At 58.9% G+C, this 18,842-nt stretch overlaps 1 protein-coding gene across 3 annotated transcripts in view; it reads right to left on the minus strand.

The window, feature by feature from the left end:
- Positions 1-18,594, minus strand: part of IPO8 (importin 8) — a 99,960-nt gene extending 81,366 nt beyond the window's left edge. Inside the window, exons 1-2 of one of the 3 annotated variants that reach the window (XM_056797355.1) lie at positions 14,698-18,594; positions 3,110-3,191 (exon numbers count right to left, since the gene is read on the minus strand). In XM_056797355.1, the coding sequence (XP_056653333.1) occupies positions 3,110-3,191; positions 14,698-14,781 (166 nt within the window). In that variant the 5' untranslated portion in view covers positions 14,782-18,594. The remainder of the gene's footprint in view (positions 1-3,109; positions 3,192-14,697) is intronic. The other 2 variants (XM_056797353.1, XM_056797354.1) reach the window with 2 other exon arrangements.
- Between the last annotated feature and the right edge of the window lie 248 nt (positions 18,595-18,842).

Here is an 18,842-nt window from a genome sequence, read left to right on the forward strand (position 1 = left end):
CAGGCTGCACTGCGGAGCCCTTTAGGAGCTTGGGTTGTACCACGGAGCCCACAGCTGCGAGCAGCATCTTTTTTACGCGCTGGGCGGCTCTCCTCCCGCCATAGGAGTCGCCTGGCTCTCCCACAGCGCGGAGGCCCTCTCAGCAGACCCAAAGGGCACCGTGACTGGACGCGAGGCAGCGGCTCCCCAAGAAAAGGCTCCGGAGAGGCGCTCCTCGTGTTGGGCGGGCGGCTGGCCGGTGCCCGCCGCACTGCCCAGTTCAGAGCGGCTGGCTCGCCGGCGCCCTCCACAGCCGGCTAGGTGCCGGGCGGCAGGGAAGGCCCAGGCTGGCAGCCTCCCCTGGGCTCTCCTTGGAGCGGGGCTGGGGGCGCCGTTTGAGGTCAGCACTGAGGCCCCCAAGCCCAGCAGCGACTTCCCGCCCGGAAGATGCCACAGAAGGCGGGAGGCCAAGCGCCTGGGGGGCAGGGCCGGACAGGGCGGTCTCTTACAGCCCCGCCTCTGCCCGCCTGCCCTGCGGAGTTGTCTTCAGGGACTGGCCTCGTGACTGCAGCTCCCAGAGGGCAGGAGAAGAGGGCGGGGACGTGTGGGCGGGATCTGGGCTCACGTGAGGCCCCTCCCACAGGAAGAGGCGCAGGCGCCCGGGGGGTTCCCCGTGGGGGGGCCTGGTCCTGGGGGGGCACAGTTTGCGCTTCCATTTGTCCCCTTCTTCTTTAATGCCCTGAAATGCCGGCTGGATCTGGGGGCAGCCGGGCGGCTCAGCGGAGGGAGAGCCGAGCCTGGACACAGGAAGTGCTGGGTTCCAATCCGGCTCAGACGCTTCCCAGCCCGGTGACCCTGGGCCAGTCTTCTGCCCTGGAGCAGGCCGGCGGGCGAGGGCTAAAGCAGGAGGCGCAGACCGCGATGGCCGCGCTGCGAGGAAAAGGAGCCACGGAAAGGGCCAGTCGGTCAGTGGCCGCCCGCAGTGACGGAACTGGGGGGGTGAGTCTGCTCAAGAATGAACGGGAGGCCTGTCGTCCTCCTGGGCTTGCTCGGGCCACTGCAGCCTCCGGTCCTTCGGCGCCGCCATTCACGTGCTGCCTGGGGACAACCTGCCCCCCCCCCACTTTGGGCAAAGTGCGGATGAACCCTGACACGAGGCCTTGTGGAAGGGCGTGGCATCGGCCTCGGCCGCTCCCCCTCCTCTCCCTCGACGCCATCTTGTCGGGCCTTTTCACTGAAGGCATCAAGTTTCAGGGACAGGGAGAGAGGGAGAGAGAAGGGGAGGGAGACCGGAAGAAGAAAGACAGAGGGGGTAAAGGATTCCTTCAGTCCTTCCGGAGCAGCAAGGTGACTGGACAGATGGAGAGCCAAGCCTCGAGGCGGAAGGAGCTGGGTTCAAATGTGACCTCGAGTATTTCCTAGCTGTATGACCCTGGGCAAGTCCCTTGACCCCACCTGACTGGCCTCTAGAGCTCTGCGGGCCTGGACGTCCATCCCGGTGTGGGCCAGGCCCTCTGCTGGGGCTACAAAAACGAGCCGGCCCTCTGGGCCAACAGGATGCCATCCGGGGAGGGGAACGAGAGGAGCCGAAGGGGGGCCGCGGCTGGGCCTTCCTGGGGGGGAGGGGGAGGGACACACACAAAATGGCCAGCTCCGCCTGGAAGAAGGCTCTCTCGCTGCCCAGGCCCGCTGCTCGGGCTCCTCTCTTCGGCTCTCCTCCGGGCAGTCCCTGCTCTGCTCCAGCTCGACTTCCTCCTCCCTCCTCCTTCCCTGCAGCCATCCTGCGTGTGGGGCGGCCCCGGGAGCATCCTGGGCGCAGGTGGGCCGCTGGGGGGGGCAGGGAGGCCCCGTCTGCGCCGGCCGCCTTCAGGACGGGGGTCCCTCCCTGCGGGGTCTTCGCGGAGCGCCTGCACCCACAGAACAGACTCCTCTTCCCTGGCCGTCCTCCATGGCAGCTCCCTGGGCCTCGCCCTCCTTCGGGGCCGGAAACGCCTCCCGGGTGCGGCCCTGAGCCAGCTCAGAGCCAGCCGACAGGCTGTCCAGGCCCTTCCTGCAGGCCTCACTGCCCCCCCCCCCCGCCCCCATGTCGGGCCCACCAAAGCAGGGCTCGGCCCGAGAGGAGCCTCCGTCTGGGGCTGGAGCTGACGGGCCTCTCAAAGGCGGCTGGGACAGGAGCCTCATCTTGGCTGGCTCTCCAAAGGGAGAGAAATGGAGCAGGGACAAGATGGTGATGAGGAGTCGGGAGGACCCGAGTTCAAATCTGCCCTCAGATACTTTGTAGCCGTCTGCCCTCATCTAGCGGAGGAGGGAAGGCCAAGGAGGCTCCGTGCCAGGCTCGCGGCGCGGCGGCCTGCCGAGGGATGTGGGGGTACCGGGCGCCAGAGGGCCCCCTCCGCCCCCGGGGCCTCCAGCTGCTCAGAGCCACTGAGAACGGCCACCAGGACAGCCTCTGGTGAGCCCCAAAGGCAGGAAGAGGCCCAGCGGGCTCTCGAAGCACGTCTGTGTGCGCAGCGCCAAGACAGAGCTCGCCGAGCGGAAGCTGCTCGGCAAGTGAGCCTGCGCATGGGCAGACGGCGGGCCCTCCCGCTCGGGACTCCCCTTTCTGGCATGGTACAGCTTTCTAGGATCGCAGGTGGCTGAGCCAGGGGTGTGTGTGTGTGTGTGTACACACACGTGTGTGCATGTGCACTGTGTGTACGTGCATGTGTATTGTGTGTGCGTGCGCGTTGTGTGCGCATGCGTGTGTATTGTGTGCATGTGTATACATGTGTATTGTGTGCCTGCGTTCACATGTATTATGTGCACGTGTGTGCGTATGTGTGCGCATGTGTTGTGTGTGTGCACGTGTGTGTGCGCGTGTGCACGTGCAAGAGAGAATAGGCAGAGGCTGACTAGGGAGGAAGCAGCTGGCGAAGGCCACGCCTTTGACCCTCACAGCGAGTAAGAGCGTCCGCCACGGCCCGGGCTCGGTGCCCTCGCAGGGCCGCCCCAAGGCAAGAAGCCGGGAAGCTCGCAGGGCCGTGTCCGAGCGCTTCTCCTGAGCACAACGTGAGGAGGCCGTCGTCAGCCCGCTTCCCCCGTCTCAATGCACGTTAACGGCTGAAAAGAACCAAAAGGGCAGAAAACTCACCTGCCTGACGCACCGGGAACTCCACTTGGTCCGAGACGATGATCTGAAGCAGGCTGGGAGCAAAATTGATAATCTTGTAGGACTGAAATCACACAAGAAAGAGCCCGTGAGAACATACAGCAACCCAGCAACCTCTAGAGCGGGACACGTCAGGCGTGGCGATGCCCATCCCACTGCTCGGGCCAGCTCAAGGGGAGCCCCGGGCGACGCGGTACCCTGAGCCAAGTCCGAAGACGCCAGGAGACCGGCCGATCTAGGCGGGGCGCCTCGACCGTCTCCTCTGGGGCTAGCAGGGCGCCGGACAAGAGCCTCTCCAGCTCCCAGCTAGCAAAGAAAGGGCGGCAGCCAAGAGCACGACCCAGGCAAAATGCTGTCCAGAAAAGGGGGGACAATGGCTGGGCGCAGCGGGTGGAGCGGCAGGCCGGACATTCCTTAGAGGGGTGACCCTGGTCAAGTCACTTCACGGGGCAGCCCAGCCCTGGCCTCTCGGTTCTCTTCCACCCAGACCGAAGATGAGGGTTTTGAAAGCTTTGGAAGAGGATCGATACACGTGACCAAACAACATCACAACGTGGAGGGGAGGCGATTCCTCGAAAAGGGCCTATTCTGAGACTGCGGAGCACGGAGAGGCGGCACAACAGGAAAGAGATCCCTTCCTGAGGCGACACGTGGTGAGGAGCAAGAAGCCCACCAGGAAGGCAGACGTGCCAAGGACTCTGAGGAACTGTCCCATGAATGACTGCAGCCCCAACAGAAGAACTAGACTGGTGTAGACTGGACTAAACTGGACTGGACTGGTCTAGACTGGTCTAGAATGGAGTGGACTAGACTGGAATGGACTGGGCTGGAATGGACTAGACTGGAGTGGACTAGACTGGTCTGGACTAGACTGGTCTGGACTGGACTAGACTGGACTGGAACGGACTAGACTAGAATGGACTAGACTGGACTGGGCTGGAATGGACTAGACTGGAGTGGACTAGACTGGTCTGGACTAGACTGGTCTGGACTGGACTAGACTGGACTGGAATGGACTAGACTACACTAGAATGGACTAGACTGGACTGGGCTGGAATGGACTACGCTGGACTGGAATGGACTAGACTGGAGTGGACTGGGCTGGAATGGACTAGACTAGACTGGAATAGACTAGACTGGACTGGGCTGGAATGGACTAGACTAGACTGGGCTGGAATGGACTACGCTGGACTGGAATGGACTAGACTGGAGTGGACTAGACTAGACTGGAATGGACTAGACTAGACTGGACTAGAGACTCCGATTTCCCCCATGCCTGACGAGGCACAATGAGAAGAGCCAACGTTTGGGGAGTGCCAACAGGCGACAGGCATGCCAGCCCGAACCCTGTGACGCAGCAGCTGTGATTATCTCATTTTACAGACGAGGGAACGGACACAAATACAGACTAGGTGACTCGCTCAGGCTCACACAGCTCCTGAGTGTGTCAAGTGAAATTTGAATTCGCATCTTCCTGACTCCAGACCCTGCTCTCTCCCTGGTGCTACCAGCTGAGGCTCGATCCGCGGGCAAAATGAAGGCCCACCAGGGTCCAGTAGAAGATCCTCTGCTGTGGAAAGCCCTTGACAATGGGACGTCCCTCAGGGCCCTTCCCTTTCCTCGGAGGAGCTGCCCCCCTCCTTGCCCTTGTCTCCCCCAGTCTGGGGCGCCTTCCCCAATGGGCTCCTCCTCTGCAACTCCAGGCGCCCTCACTCCAGGGTCTTCCCTCCATGGAATGCTTCTAATTCATCCCCCGTAACGCTGGCTTCTCCAGCACCCGCCCCATTGGCCAGCGTGTGTGTGGCAGCGGTTACGTGCCAGGCACCGTGTAAAGCACTTGATCAACATTCTCTCGTTTGAGCCCATTTTCAGAAAGGGAAATGGAGGCAGGTCTGAGGCCGAATTTGAGCTCGAATCTTGGGTACTGTAGCTCAGCATTCTACCAGTAAGCTGCCGAGCCTGTGAGCTCCCTGAAAGCAGGGGCCCGCTCGGTGTTCAGAAGGCCCTTTCGAATGCTGATGGACTCAATGACTGAAACAGTGACGAAATACAGAGGAAAGACACGTTTCCAAAATTGGTCAAAACCAGCACAGAAAGGCAAAGAGAAAAAAGCTGAAGGGCCTCCCTTTCCCGAGACAGCCCCCAAGTTTGTGTTTTCTTCTCTAGATGTGCTGCCACGAGGTCCTTCCCAACAGGGAACTCGACTCCTTCCCAGAGCACTTGCGATCGCCGTCAGCCAAAGAAAAGGAGAAGTGAAGGGGCGTAACTGCACGCTGGCGACTTCAGGGCTTTCGTCGCTATTCTCTGAAGCACGTTGTTCTCCAAGTGACTCTGCTCATTCTTTATAGGTCAGTCATAGGCGGTGCACCGTCCAAAGCCTCAAAGTGGCACCACATCTAAAGACAGCCAAAAACCCGAGGAGTCCACTGGAGCGTGCCAAAAAGGCAGCCAAGAGCCCACAAGAAATGGGAAGGAGGCCTGCCGGCAAAGCAGGGCAGACTGGCGGAGCCAGGTGCCCGGGGGCCGGGGGTCCCAGCCCCAGGAAAACCAAAAGCAGTCCGAAACGCCCAAGACAGGGACCTAATGAGCCCCCAGGATGGCACAGCCTAGCTCACCCGAGGGCCGCCCCAACACTCACAGGACGACACCAGGATTCTATTGGGAAATGTAGAGGCGCCAGGGGTCCCCAATTCGAACCTCTTTGCAGAGGCTGGGAACTGCAAGTGTACAGAGTGTGTCCGACGCTGGCTCAGTTTTGCTGAACTGGGGCCCTTGTTTCACTTGTCGTTCCTCTTCAGGCATAACGAATGGTTACTAGGGGAAGAGAAAGACTCTAAGGGCGGCCATCCCCATCTCCAGGTCGGGTCTGGCTCAGGTGGGCACAAGAAATGAAATGAGAATTCGGGGGGCGTCTTGTAGAAGCTGCAGAGGACACACAAAGGCTGGCCGTCCACATTAACGTTGGCCCCTAGAGAGCCAACGACCAAACACCGGAGCCACATTTTACGATAAGGAGCCGTAAGAGAAAAAAAATCCAGACTTCTTCTCTGGTACGGAAGGAGGGCCAAAAAAGCTTCCCCACATTTTCCAGCCCGCCAGGGTGCCGCCCCCCTAACCTCCCTGGCAGAGGAGCTGCCTGTATCTGGAAGAACGTAATTCTACAAGAACAAAAAACATCGACATTCTTTTTAAATACCGTTCTAGAACATCCCAGTGCAAAGCCCGACAGCATGGAGACCCAGGGGAATTGTGTTTGGCTGTGGGACGGGCAGGGGGAGGGGAGGGAGGGAGGGAAAGACTAGGACTCTTGTTCTAAATGGGCTAAATAAACGTTACAAAGAAGAAAAGAAAGAAATATATTGGCGAAACATAAGAGAAGACCAGGACACTCACACGCACTACCTCTCCGATTACTTCTCCCAATCACGAGGCACATGCTGGCCTCACGCACGACGCTGCTGCACGCAAGGATCGATTCTTCCTGTAACCATCTTCCTTGGGAGAGAATCGCCGACCTGGGACCGCCAGGACAAATTCGGTAACAGATGGAACCTACTTCCATAACAGTCCCACCACGTGGCTCCAGTGCCTGGCTCCTCCCTTCCACAGCCCATCCGACGCCTCGCTTTTTGCCTTGTTCCATCTCTGGTGCCTCGAGGAGCTAGAAAGCCGATCAGGAATGGCTTCTTCTAGCACCCGCCAGTTAAGAAGGATCTCCATTTTTAAGAGCTGACGATGTCACTGAGCTCTACAGGAGCTACCCTGTGAACCCACGTTTACTCGGGCCGGACGGATCGATTCCACGCCAGCCATTCTGGAGGGCAAGTCAGGAGTGTCCCCAAGGGGATGCCTCCGATCTGGGTCCCTGCCCCAAAAAGGACAAAGCCAGCCCTGTACAGAAAGGTCTCAGCTGCGCTCTTGATGGCGGCAAAGAGCTGGAAACGGAGGATTTGTCCACAGCTGGGGAATGGCTGAACACATGGCAGCCTGTATCGGTGATGGAATATTATTGCTAGGAAGACGACTTCAGAAAGAGCTGGAAAGAGCTGCAGGAAGGGATGACGCAGAGAGAAATCGGGAGACCCAGGAGAGCACGGTCCACAGGACAGCGGCCCAGGCAGTGCGGCGACCGGGCACAGTCCTGAAAGCCTCGTGACAGGGAACGCTCTCCGCCTCCAGAGCAAGAATGGCTGGCGTCCTCCTTCACAGCCCTGTATCTAGGGCTGTATTGGCTGTGTGGGACTTGGCTCTCACGATGACCAGTGTGCAAGGGGTTTGGCATGACAATAAAAATACATCTTTAAAAGAGAATTAGGGTTCTCCGTTTGCTTTTTAGCTTTCCGGAGTTTATCTACCCCAGCCTAATTACAGCCGAGTCCGTGAGGGCAAACTCCATCTCTAAATCTTTTAGAGTGCGACTTCAGAAAGCTAGCTGCTTGGACTTTATGAAATCTCAGTCCAACTGTTTATCTTTAGAAATTTTGCTTTCTTGGAATTTATTGTGATCGAAAGGTTGGGGGGTTTAAACCGTTCCCTGCCATCAGAGAACCAATGATGTGTTTGGCTCCAAGGCAGAGGAGCAGCAAGGCCTAGGCAAAGTGGGGCAAGAGATGAAGTTTCCCACTTGGGGTTAAGAAAAAAAGTTGTAATTGGGCGCTCGGGAGAGATGAGATCTTCCAAGATAAAAGTAAGCCAAGAATCCTAATTATTTTGAAAAGGTTTTACATGAATCAGAATAGTCCAAGCAGAATAAAAAGTAGACAAGTGAATTCACAAAGCTGGGAGGTGTCTGAGGCAAGATTTGAACCCATGACCTCTCTTACATAATCTAAACGGTTCTTTGGCAAAGTGCTTTTCGGCTCTCCTGGCACTTGTCACTGAATGAAGACTACGTTTGTGCTCTCGGGGTTATCAAACGCTAGCATTCTGGGCGCACTGGTCACCAGGTCTTACTTTTTGTATTCGGCAGCTTTTTGAGGACGAATGCTTGTTCTTACCACAGCTACTTCCTGGCAGATCCTCAATGCTTTAGTGCCCCAAGAGCCTGTAATTGGTCCGTCAAGCTCCATAGACTCTTCTGCTCGTCGGAGTGGCACTCTGGGAAATAGGCAGTCACGAAGGAGAGGGCGGAATCATCTGTATCGCACGCAGCTTGGCTCTGAAGACACGGGCTCTCCGTGATTTTCTTCCACAAGACTGTGTGCTTGTGTTAGACGAGTGCCAAGGGGTCTCGAAAGGTTCCTTTGCAGAAGCTCAGCAGATCGTGCTGTCGTCCTCCTCTTGGCTCAGCAGCACCATTGGAGATTTCCCACGCCCCCTGAAGCGGCTCTCCCATGTCTTCCGGCAGTTCTCTGGATCGCCCCAAGCAAACTTGGTGGCAGCAAATAGAGACCGTTTTCGTTTTCTCTCTAGACTGACGACGCTCTCAACGTCCTTTTCTTGTCTTGCTGCTACAGGTAGCATTTCCAGGACCGAGTCAATAATAAGGAAGACGCTAAGCTTCGTTGCTCTGCCCCGGGGTCTTTCCGGGAACTCGTCTGCTCTGAATCCCAAGCTCAACCTGGATTTTCAGCCACCAATTAGTATGAATTATAGTCAACAAAGGCCATTCTATTCCCCGTTTCCATGTTTAAACACAGAAGAATTCCTGCTTTAGCGTTGGTGTGTTTCATTTTTCTGATAGTTTTCCCAACAGGGAATCTTCCTTGAATTCTGGGTATAAATCCTACCCGGTCACGGTGTGTAACGTCCTGCCGTCTCTGTGCCAATCCTGGATTTACTGTTGGCACCAATACTGCTCAGCGCTTTTTCTTGCTTTGCTTTCTTTCCCCGCTATTCATGTCGTAGGAGTACGCCTCATTATTTTTTCTGAATGATTTCTGCTGGTCGTTCTTTTAACATTTTCTGGACGTCCCTTGCAAATCTATCAGGTCATCAGACAGGCTGACCGACTTGGTTTCTCCTCCCAGAACGAGGTGGTCTGTGGGCTGGAATCTGTTTCCTTCCTGTTTTGTTAATGTCAGTATTGCACGTTTTGCTTTGTTTTTTAACCCCTCACCTTCCATCTGGGAGTCAATACTATGCATTGGCTCCAAGGCAGAAGAGCGGTCAGGGCTGGGCAATGGGACTTGGCCAGGGTCACCCAGCTGGGAAGTGGCTGAGGCCAGATTGGAACCCAGGACCTCCCATCTCTAGGCCTGGCTCTCCACCCACTGAGCCACCCAGCTGCCCCTAGTATTTCATGTTTTTGCCCAATCCATTGATTCCATTAGTTTTCAATGCTGATCCCATGTAACAGTTTCTGATCATTTTATTTGGAGAACAAATCTGAGGCTCCGCTTCCCACTGACAAGACTGGTAGATATAAAACAAACAAAGCCCAGAAGGTGGCAGGATGCAAATGGCATTTGGAGCAGGTCTTTGTGTTGCCCAAGAGGAACCGATCAAAAGGACGGTTTCGGAGAAAGCTGGGAAGCCGCACGCACGCCAACTGGTCCTGAGCAAGTTGAAGAGAGCCAAGCAAACTTGCTGCCCAAAACCAACACTAAAGAAAACCCATTTTGAAACTCCTCAGCACAATAGCCAAAAGATGAGGGATCCAACGCGGAAGAGAGGGGCTGGACTACACCTACTCAGGGAGGTAGATTTCTCGTCAATTTGAGGGGCAATTAAAGGGTTAGTTGGGTCAGCCAAAAAAGGGAAAATGATTTTTAAAAAGTCCGAGCAAAGAGGCCAGAAAGAATCACACACGAGCAAGGCAACTCTGAAAGTCGCAGAAAGCAAGCTCTGCCAAGAAAGTCCAGTCTCCGTTGCCTTTTTAGGTTTTAGTGGCGCTTCTTGAGCCCACTATTAAAAAAACTAAAAACCGAGGTGCAATCTACAAAGCAAACCCAGCAGAAGCCCAAGTTCTCGTAAAATCCTCTTTCCTGTTCGTTTCCATATACGGAAGTGTGTGTTTGTTGATGGCTGTCAAAGCACGCCAAAGCTCCCCCTCAGACCCATCAGATTGGCAGCAATGACACAAAAGGAAAACGGCGATTGCCGGAAGGAGTGTGGGAAGACAAGTCTACCAATGTAGTATCGGCGGAACTCGAAGTCGTTCCAGCCATTCTGGGAAGTTAAACCGCTTGTTCCTTTTGACCCAATCAGGGCACTAGCAGGCATATATCCCGCAGAGGTGAAGACAGGAAAAGGGCCCACAAGGACAAAAACATTTAAAGCAGCACTTTCGAGTGCAGTAAAAGACCAGAAAGGCTCGACGGCCATCAACAGGAAGGGCTGAAAAAGCTGTGGAATGGCGGAATGTCATCGGACTGTAAGAAGTGGCCGAAAGGAAGATTTATCAGGAACCGAGCGGACGCAGGGGAAGAACTGAAGCTGTAACCACGAGAAAGCAAAGGAAGACCGCTCTGGCAGCCGTAAGAGCACGCGCTTCCCATCTTGGAGGAAGAAGCAATGGGCTGAAGCTTCGTTCAGAAGGAGGCAGACGTTCACAAAGTCAGTGGGCTGGTTTGTTTGGCTTGAAAAGGAGGACGGGGTGAAAGAAGAACGAAGAGCCTCCAGGAAGCATTGGGAAAGTGCCCAGAAAACGAGGGAAACAAACCCGGGGGAAGGTGGGCCAGCTCGGCTAGCAAGCTAACGCAAGGAGCACTTTTCGGAGCCCCTGGGGCAGCAGGTCGGCGTCGCGTGGCCCTTGGGCCTCCTAATCCTCATCAAATGGAGCTGCGATCTCGTGGGCTGGAGAAGCTCCTCCAGCGCCCCAGCACTGCCCGTCGGGGGTCCGTGTGCTCCTTACTCTACAAAGGGCTGCCGTCCTCCTCTTCGGCGGGTCCCCGGCCCTCCGCCTGCTGGTCTTTGCGCGGCCTGCTCAGTCACACGTCAGGCGACGCGCTCCTCTCGTGCGCTGCCCTTCTCAGCAAGACCACGCAACCAGGTGTCCATTCCGGCCCGATGCGGCGCCCTGGCAGCCATCTCTCTCGGCAAGTCGAGGCACGAGGTGTCTGCCCGAGACGCTCTGGGGCCTTCTGGGTCACCCGGCTGAGGCAGCTGCTTCCGACTGGCTCAAGTTCGGTGAAATGGCGGGAGCTGGTGTCGGGGTCCCTGCTCTGGCCAGCGTCCTGTCGGCTGGCTTCGGGGAAAGCTCGAAGGCAGCAGCAGGAAGGCGTGCAGGGCAGGCCGAGAAGAGCACGTCAGGAAGAGAGGGTGCCGCGCTCCCTTTGAAGGCTGCAGCTGGGCCTCGGAAGCTTGGCTCCGCCCCAAGTCAATGGCCACAGGCAAAGGGATGAGGGCCTTCTCTGGACCCCCTTCCCTCTGGCGGGACCGAAGGTATGGCCAATTCAGGCACCTCCGGGGCTTCCTTTCACAGCCAACAGAGTGGCCATAGCCCACCTGGAGCGCGTCGCCCAGGAGCACCCCTGACAGCTGTCCCAGGCCACAGGGAGGCTCTGCCTTCCCGCCCCATCCCACGCCATCCTCCGCCCCGGAAACCTTTGGGCCGGATCGCTGGCCTTCCCTGCCATGCCGCTGGGCAGAAGGCTATAAGCAGGCCGGCCCTGCAGCAAGGCAGTCCTGCCACCGTCCGCTCGCCCCAGGCCGGGCTTCCTCCTCAGCGCCCAGCTTAGCGGGTGTCGGGGCGGCCACCCACGCAAACCGGCCGGCCGCAGCCATTCCAAGCAGGCTCGTCCCTCTGCCCACATGGCCACGACCCTCCCTCGGCGTCCAGTCAGCTCACGGAGACCCAGGCCTTCTCTCCGCCACCCGAGGGCCGGCCTCCGGCACGCACGGCCGCCCTTCACTCAACAGCGTCCCCACGAGACTCTCCGGCTTCCTGCCAGGCTCCTCCCTCCTGTGGGCGCGCCAATCCGGGCATGCCGGGCTCCTCCCCATCGTCCCAGTCCAAGAAGGAGAGAAGCTGGGCGTCAGCTACAGGAGGGGGCAGAGGAGGGCAGGGGAGAAGACGAGCCTTGTAGCCAAGGAGAAACACTCAACTGACAGGGAGGGAGGAAGGGAGGGAGGGAGGGAGGGAGGGAGGGAGGGAGGGAAGAAGGGAGGGAGGGAGGAAGGAAGGAAGGGAGGAAGGAAGGAAGGGAGGGAGGGAGGGAGGGAGGGAGGGAGGGAGGGAGGGAGGGAGGGAGGGAAGAAGGGAGGGAGGGAGGGAGGGAGGGAGGGAGGGAGGAAGGAAGGGAGGGAGGAAGGAAGGAAGGAAAGAAGGGAGGGAGGGAGGGAGGGAGGGAGGGAGGGAGGGAGGGAGGGAGGGAGGGAGGAGGGAGGGAGGGAGGGAGGGAGGGAGGGAGGGAGGGAGGGAGGGAGGGAGGGAGGGAGGGAGGGAGGGAAGAAGGGAGGGAGGGAGGGAGGGAGGGAGGGAGGGAGGAAGGAAGGGAGGAAGGGAGGAAGGGAGGAAGGGAGGGAGGGAGGAAGGAAGGAAAGAAGGGAGGGAGGGAGGGAGGAAGGGAAGGAAGAAGGGAGGGAGGGAGGGAGGGAGGGAGGAAGGAAGGAAGGAAGGGAGGAAGGGAGGAAGGGAGGAAGGGAGGGAGGGAGGAAGGAAGGAAGGAAGGGAGGGAGGGAGGGAGGGAGGAAGGAAGGAAGGAAGGAAGGAAGGAAGGACGGAAGGGAGGGAGGGAGGGAGGAAGGACGGAAGGGAGGGAGGGAGGGAGGGAGGGAGGGAGGAAGGAAGGAAGGAAGGAAGGAAGGAAGGAAGGAAGGAAGGAAGGAAGGAAGGAAGGAAGGAAGGAAGGAAGGAAGGAAGGAAGGAAGGAAGGAAGGGAGGGAGGGAGGGAGGGAGGGAGGGAGGGAGGAAGGAAAGCAGCTCCTTTTGTCAGAGGACCGGAAGGGCAGAAATCCTACTGGTGGTTGGTACAGAAGAGAACTCAAAGGGCCGTCAGGCCGTTCTGGCCTCTGACTGCTCTGGCAAACACTGGGAAGGAGGAAAAGGAAGGTCGGGAGCAGCGGCACCAGAAGGTCTGTGCCTGGCCTCCTCCTCGTCTGGCTCCTGCCAAGGCTCGGCCCTCGGAGCACGAGGCGTCAGCCCGGCCGGGGTGCAGAGCCCCATCGACCAGGGGAGCCCCCCGCAGAGAAGGGGCCTCCCTTCGGTCCCCGCCACTGGGGAAGAGCGCTCCCCGGCTCTGCTGGCGGCCGGGCCCAAGCTGAGCCCATTCATCCCGGCCCGGGCGGGGGGTGCCATCAGCCGCCGGGTCCGACGCGGCGTTCCAGGGGTAGAGGCCGGCGCTGCGGGGAGGCAGCTGGCTCCTCTCTGGTCGCCGGGGCTCGGAGAAGGCGGGAAGAGCGAGCGCCCGGCCGTTGGCAGGTGCTGCCTAGCCGGGCGCTCGGCTGAGCCCCGGCTCTGCCCGGGAAGCTGCTCGGGGCCGCAGAGAGCCCAGGCGGGAGCTCACTTAGCGAGCAGAGTGAGCACAGTGGGTCAAGGCGGGGAGGGGCACCGAAGAGTCCAGAGCCCTGCGAGGCCCAAGAAGCGCACAGCAAGCGCACAGCAAGCGCACGCGGGGCGGAGAGTGAAGCCTCCGGGCCTAGAAAGGGCCGCCGCCTCCAGCCCTTTTACAGGCCCCCATTTCAGAGGGGAAACTGAGGCACGTGAGCCAGGACTGCCAGCCCCAGCAGAGAGCCTCAGCAGGAAGAGCTGCTGCAAAGGCCGCCGCAGTGGCCGGAGCGCTTCCCACAGGACATCCTGGCTGGGGAGGAGGCAGGCAGGACCTTGTACAGGGGGAGAAGGCTGGGGAGGGCGGAGGGCCGAGGGGGGGTGGGGAGCAGGCGGGGAGGTGGGCCATCCAAGGGGTGCTGGGGCAGGAAACCCAGAGCCGGGCCTGGGGGGCCCCCAGGAGGGCCAGAGGGAAGCCCCCCCCCATGGGGCCCCGGGCGCCCCTGCTGCCAGTCTAGGGGCTCTTCTGCAGCAGCCAGAGAGGGGGCTGTGGGCAGGCCCGGCTCTGGGGGAACCCTGAAGGCTCCCACGAGGCCGCTCCCGGCTCGGACTCCATCTGGAGAGGAGGAAAGGGAGGCAAAGGCCTGGGCTCTGGCGGTTAGAGGCGGGATCCGAACCCAGGCTCCATCTGCCCCAAGCCCCCCCCTCCTCTTTTTGGAGTCCTTCCCGGTCCCTGAAACACAATCTCACCCCCCCAAGGCGGGCCTGGGGGAGCCACTCACTGCCACAGTCCGGGGCTCCCCTACACGTGGGAAAAGACGGCGGGGGGGGGGGGGGGGGGGCGGGGAGCGCAGGGTGCCCGATAGGTGACAGACAGGTGCCTCAGCACGCCCCACCCCCACCCCGGCCCCCCCTCCAGGCCCAGAAGGAGGGAGGGAGACCGGCGCTGGGGGGGAGGGGGCGGAGAGGGGGGAGGGGGGGAGGAAAGTCAGGGCGGCCAGGCAGGTGCAGCTGCGCTCTGCCCCTTCTCCTCCCCCCCCCCCAGTCCCGAGGCCCGGGGAGGGGGGAGGGGGACAGAGGACGGGAGGAGAAGAGGAAGGAGAGAAGGAAGAGAGGGGAAAGGAGGGGGAGGGGGAGGAGCGGGAGGCGGGAGAGGGGGCGCCTCAAGCAGCCCGGCCAGCCGGCCTCGGCCGGTGCTCACCTGGTTGAGCTCATTCTCGGCTGCGATGCGCAGCTTGGGATCGATGGTGCCTTTCAGCGCCTGGATGATCCGGTTGGGGTCCATCTTCGCCTGCGCAGCGGAGGTGCCGGCGGCCTCGGCTCAATAACCTCCGGCCTCCCCTCCCCTCCGTCCCGCCTGCCTGAGGCCCAGTTGCCGACTCTCGGCCCGGCCGCCCCCACCTGAAGCTCCTCGGGGCGCCGCTCCTACGCGCCGGGCCCTAAGTCCTTCCCTCCCTCCCCCGCTCCCCAACTCCCTTTCCATTCACCGGTTTGCGACAGCCGTGCGGGGCGGGGGAGGGGAAGGGGAAGGAAGGGAAGAGCCGCCTTCCTTTACGGCGGCCGCTCCCTGCTTCCCCTTCCCTCCTCCTCCTGGTGGCGGCCCCCTCGGACGGGGGCGGCCATCTTGTTGTACGGAAGGACGCCCGAGTCCCCGCTCTCCGTAGTGCAGCTGCCGCAGGCCCCACCAGGGGTCAGCAAAGAGCAGGGGGAAGGCGGCGCGGCGGCCCTAGCCGAGGCGAGGCTTGGCGGGCTCCGTGGCCCGGAGGATGGCGGGAGAGCCGACCCCCACATCCCGGCCAGCTCCGGCTCCGTCCCCGACGTCTCCTCGGACCTCCGAGGCGGAGGCAGTCCCCGAGCCGCGCAGTGCAAGTTGGGAGCGCGAGCGCCGCCCAGGAAGGTTTAAGCACCGGCTGGCCCCGACCAGAGGAGCCTCTGCAGAAGTCCGGGGAGCGGCCCTGGCTGGGAGCCGTGGGGGAGGGGCGGAGCGGGAGAAGCTAGAGGAAAGGCAGTGAGCTCCTTCCGCTGGCTCGGCCTCCTGGCCACTGGGCTCCATTGCCAAAGAGCGGCTCGCGGGGCTCTCTCCCTCCCCGGCTCTGGGCGCCTTCCTGCCGGGCCCGTGCGTTCCTCCCGGGGAGAGAGGGAACGTGGGGCCCGTGGGGGGGGGGGGGGGCGGAGACGCCGCCCCGGAACGAGCCTCCCAGCGTCGTCCTGGATCCTGGGCGCCCAGCACTGTGGAGCCAGTCAGTCCCCGGGGCCTTTCTCCCCCCCCCCCCCCCCCCCAGGGAACGCCTCTGCGCATCAGGAGGAGGCCTGTGGCCCCCCGGGCGGCCTCATCCCAGCACCTCTTCACTACTGATGTGCGTGCAGGAGAAAGGAGGAACAATCCACAGAGGGCACAATTGGAACTCAGGACCCGCAGGGGGGGGGGCGGCTTTCCCAGTCTGCACAGCCCTGGAAGTGACTCATTAATCCTTTTGCCTGTTTTCTAGGGTAAGGAACGAAGTACCAGCCCCGTGGGGGGGGGGGGGGGCCCTACTGTGGACCCCTTGTTGTTCCCTGAACTGTTCCCAGGGGCAGCTGGGAAGAGAGCCAGCCAGACAGACAGGAGGTGCTGGATTCTAGCGTGGCCTCAGCTCCTTCCTGGCAGGGTGACCCTGGGCAAGTCACTTAACCTCCACTGCCTAGCCCTGGGTCCGCCCAGTAATGGCAAGGACAAAAGGCGGCAGCACGTAGTTTTCTTATCTTCACGGTCACCGGAATCGATTTGGTGTGGGAAAAGAGCCAAGAGAGACTTCAGATGAATGCTGGAGAACAAGTTGGGAAACAGAATAGCCGCCATTTTGTCAGGAAGGAGTCGGGGCTCAGAAAGTCATTTTGCAGGCCATTCCAGCTGACTCCAAAAATGTTGAACACAGCACCTGCGGCAAAGCACGCCGGCCCAAACTTGGCATTTGGAAGGAGCGATTCTGGGCCCCCGCGCTCAGGCCTGCTTCTCTGCGCTTCTTCTCTTTCCTTGGGCGCCTTTCAAGGGTTTTATGGCTCTTCTGTGGCCTCCCTTTGGCTACTCCTTTTCCCTTCAAGCCCACCTTCCAGTGAACAGAAGGAGAAATGTAACAAGGTATGCACAGCGGAGCTGAGCATCCTCGGAGGGCCGTCCTGAGGGGCCGAGGCTCTTCTTCCTGGCCTGTCTCCCAGCAGCCTGTCCCCTCCTGTTTGCGCATGGCCCAGGGACATTCCATTCTACTCAGTAATTCCCCAGCCCACAGGCCCAGCTGTAGACCCGCATCCTTTCCTTTTCCTAGTTTTGCCCTCTTTAGGATCAGTTTGTTCCTCCTTTATCCCCACTCGCTTCCCTATTGAGTCTGGGGTACTTTTGTATCAAACCATCCTGCCCCCTGTGCTTCCTCATTCTCCGGGAATGACCAGTAAAATCCCACCCCGTCCTCCTGCCCTTCGTCCTCTGCTGGCTGCCCTCTGGAGCCCGCAGAGCTCATCCCTTTCTCTGATTTAGCTTCCTCAGGACTATCCAGGGATTCTGTAGTCGACCGAACACCGTTGACCTTACAAAGCCCCTTCCAGCGGCTCAGTGTGCCCCAGCTTCTCTCAGCTCTGGCCTTTGGGGGGCGTTTTAAAGCTCCTCCTCAGCTCGGCTCTTTTGAGTGGAATGTTGGCCCGTGCCCTGTTGTTCTCTGAAGTGGTGCACTTCACAACGTGAGTTCAAACGCCCAGAATTCACGATGGAGCCGCGATTTATTGATAAAAGAACAAAGAATCTTCCCCCGCGACAGCCTTCCCTGGTGGAAGCTGCTTCGATCTAACGTTTTGGAACAGCTTCTGTAGGGTTACAAGATACGTGGTTTACATACAGGTTCTTAATCAAACAAACCCTTATCACCGACACAGGAACGTGGGGTCCTCAGATTTATGTGGGGCTGTTATTTAGGGCGATTTACTTTCGCAGCCATTAAGTCACTTGGCTGGCCATGTGGTCCATCCTGACCTCTTTGAGAGTCCTCAAATTGCTTCCTCTTCTTGCCCTTTCTAATTCTCACCCCCAAGCTAGGTGGAGACTGGTCTGCTGTCTGCCCCAACAGCTCGACTTCCTGGGGGAGGGACGCCAAGTCTGTTCCCTAAAGCACTGCTGTCAGGGTTTTTTACCTGGTTTATCTATTGCCATTTTACTTTCTTCCCCTTTTTGGACTACTTCACCTTCGAGATCCAACTGTCCACCTGCCTCCCCAGGACGATTCTTCTTGTTGCAGGCCGTGATTCTGCATAAAGGCTTAGATGGCTTTTGGACTAGTCTAGGCTGAGTGGTCACTTACAGGTGTTCTGGGGTCCGTGACTCCGGGGTACTTGGACCGCTTCTCTCTACAGCCCGTACGTGGATTTCTTCTTCGATGTGGGAGCTCTGCATTGGGGCTACGACATTCCTGGCAATATTCCTTTAGGCGTTCCTTGCCAGAAGCATCCTGTGGATTCTTTCTGATCTTCACTGTGCCTTCTGTCTCCAGCGGATCTGGACAGCTTTTCTGTACGATTTGTTGAGCTAGAGTAGTCATTCTTTCTTTTAATCAGAGAGTCCAATCATTCATAAATTATCCCTCCTTGACCTGGCTTCCAAGTCCATTTTTTTTAACCTTTACCTTCCATTTTCGGATCAATACCATTTTGGTTCCAAGGCAGAAGAGCAGTACGGGTAGGGAATGAGGGTTAAGTGACTTGCCCAAGATCACCCAGCTAGAACATATGTCACCTAAGGCCAGATTTGATCTAGGCTGTCCAGTCTCTAGACCTGGCTTTTACTCCACTGAGTTATCTAACTGTCCTTGTCAATGGTTTTTTCTATCAGATATCTCATACTATCTTCTGTATTTTCAGTCTTTGGATTTTGTTCTAATAGTTCTCATTGTCTCATGGGTTCGCTGATTTCTTTTTGGACTATGCTAGTGTTAAGTTGTACAAATCCCGGAACTATTAAAGTCGTCAGAAAAACCAGGAAAGAGAGAGTGTTCAATATCTGGCCGCCACGCAGAGTCCTACACTCTGGCACCAGTCTCTCCGAGAGGATGACTGCGTAGATTATTCCCCAGGGAACAACAGAACTTGGGGAATTCATATACTTTTGGGGGAGCTACGGGCCGGAAATATGGTTGATGGACATTGCCATGGTTACGAGGAAATGAGACCCAAACTTCACTGAGAGGATGTAATCAGGCCTGGGAAGGCAGCCACAGTCAAGGGCTGGGGCAGCCGGGAAAAGGGCACTTCATATTTCCTTAGTCGGCTAGCCCCACCTAAATAGGATTACCCATTCCTCTAAGGTCCGCTGTTCAGTCTGAAGTG

Source organism: Monodelphis domestica, chromosome 5, assembly GCF_027887165.1.
Source record: "Monodelphis domestica isolate mMonDom1 chromosome 5, mMonDom1.pri, whole genome shotgun sequence".
Classification (NCBI taxonomy): Eukaryota; Metazoa; Chordata; class Mammalia; order Didelphimorphia; family Didelphidae; genus Monodelphis; species Monodelphis domestica.